Raw genomic sequence first — 2,032 nt, 5'->3', positions numbered from 1 at the left:
TTTTTATGAATATTTCAAAAAATCAACAAACTGTTTTTTAAAAATTAATTCAAAATTTTGACTTTTCTGCATGTTTCTCATAAAATTAGAAGATTTTGAAAAATTATTTTGAAAAAAAAAATGTTTTATTTAAAAAAAAAATCCTAATTTCGCGTGTCATTTTGGTCAAAAGGTGAAAAATGTTGATGACTTTTTTTTAACACAAGCAAACAAAAAGTTGGCATACCAAAAAAGTATATTTTTTCTGAATTTTAATCACAAAAATGGACATAACTAAGTATTTTAAGGCAAATGAGTGTATTTTTAGTCATTTTTGAAAAACTTATTTTCGGTGATTTGTTCAGGAACTTAGTATAGGTTTTTACTGAGACTTTTGTAAATATAAAAATGTCATAAAATGTCTTCAAATATATCATTAATGGGTCAAAAACAACATACTATAATATGACTTCTGCGAATAACTAAAAACAACTTTCATGACCTAAAATGAATGTTTCTATAGTTTATTGGTTTTGTACAGAAATTATAAATACATGAATGTGAAGCTTTCCTTACAGAACCTGCAGCTAAATACCCCCTGTCCCCTCCACTGTCCCCTGCCACCACAAACACCTTTGACCTCTGATTACTGTTTCCCCTTCTTTAAAATATATATTTAGAAAAACATGACATTTTCTTCTTTAAAGATGTCTGACAGCACAACAGAAAACAATGGGTTCTATTGTGACATATTTGTCACCCCCACAACCCCCACAGTGGTGTTGAGCATTAGCACAGGCACATCTCTGGCTACACGCTGCATTGGTGCTAAGTTTGGGCCCTCTAAAGTGACAAGCAGCCCTGAAAAGAAAAGAAAAGGAATCTCACAAATATGAAATCGTATTTAAGCCTAATCAGCGAAATTATGCTAAAAATATCTAATTTATATCACTGAATTAACCAGGGCAGAAATCATAACCAACTGTGACAGCCCAATCCCCCTTCTTCATCTCTAATGGTCTGGTATTTCTCTCAACATTTTCGGTATGTTTCATAAAAATGACACAGAACAGTGGGTACCTAAATAAGTTTGCATGGGGTTTTTTTTCTTGGGGAATATGTTCACAAAAAGACCCTGGCCTACAGACTCTACAGGTCAGTTGTGTCACTCACCTTCTATGATCTTGTGGTAGGCAAAGTGCAGGTAGAGCAGGAAGAGCATGTGAAGCAGAGACAGAGTTCCACAGAGCAGGAGCCTTGGCGTCTGACCCACAGTGCGAGACAGTAGAACTGCCACCTGACAAAATGACATATGGAAACAACCTGAGTTTGCCGTGGAGTGAGGGGAAAAGGCAGAGGATGTTGGGAGGTCCTTACCATGCGCAGCGTGGACAGTCCTCCAACTACAAGCCATAAAACGAAGAACAGATAGTGAAAATGGATGTTGTAGGTGACGAGGAGGACGACGCAGGGACCAAACAAACCATAACCCTGATGACGTGAAAAATAAACCAGATGGTGTTAATATCATGGACCACGAGTTTAACATAACATTATAACAATTATCACAAACACTGCCCCCCCCCCAACACACACACACAAAACATGTCTTTTCCTTCCTTTACAAAACGTACGGTCAACATCTTCAGAAAGAACTACTCTAAGAAACAGGGAAAACAGCTACACAGAACACTGTGTCCTCTTTGTGTGAGTGTGATTCCAACACTGACCATCAGGGACAGCATCTGCAGCATTGTGATCTGAGCGTTGACCAGGTAGGCTAAGAAGTAGATGAAGGAGGAAACACCGAGCCAGTAACCAAAACATGTTCCTATGGCTGTGCCCATCAGAGTTCCATTCCTCTGCAGAACAGGGTCATAGCATTAGAACCAAACAGAACCTCAGACAGTCTCAGCTCCGAACACTAAAGACTAGGTCTGGTTCTTACGATGGTGGTCCCTGACGTCTGCATGCCCTGCAACAGGATGGCGACCAGCGTGAAGACCAGCATCAGAGGTCCGTACAGCTCACCTGCAATTTTCTAAACAGGAAA

The 2,032-nt window shown here is 39.0% G+C and overlaps 1 protein-coding gene across 1 annotated transcript in view; it reads right to left on the bottom strand.

Annotated features, from left to right (window-relative positions):
- Positions 1 to 487: 487 nt before the first annotated feature.
- yipf3 (Yip1 domain family, member 3) overlaps positions 488 to 2,032 on the bottom strand; it is a 3,299-nt gene continuing 1,754 nt past the window's right edge. Inside the window, exons 5-9 of the mRNA XM_008321665.3 lie at positions 1,928 to 2,020; positions 1,710 to 1,841; positions 1,357 to 1,470; positions 1,153 to 1,276; positions 488 to 840 (exon numbers count right to left, since the gene is read on the bottom strand). Of these exons, the coding sequence (XP_008319887.1) occupies positions 719 to 840; positions 1,153 to 1,276; positions 1,357 to 1,470; positions 1,710 to 1,841; positions 1,928 to 2,020 (585 nt within the window). The 3' untranslated portion in view covers positions 488 to 718. The remainder of the gene's footprint in view (positions 841 to 1,152; positions 1,277 to 1,356; positions 1,471 to 1,709; positions 1,842 to 1,927; positions 2,021 to 2,032) is intronic.

This window comes from Cynoglossus semilaevis, chromosome 12 (assembly GCF_000523025.1).
Source record: "Cynoglossus semilaevis isolate Cse_v1.0 chromosome 12, Cse_v1.0, whole genome shotgun sequence".
NCBI lineage: Eukaryota > Metazoa > Chordata > Actinopteri > Pleuronectiformes > Cynoglossidae > Cynoglossus > Cynoglossus semilaevis.
The sequence above is the reverse complement of the archived record's forward strand: the minus strand, read 5'-3'. Positions and strand labels throughout refer to the sequence as shown.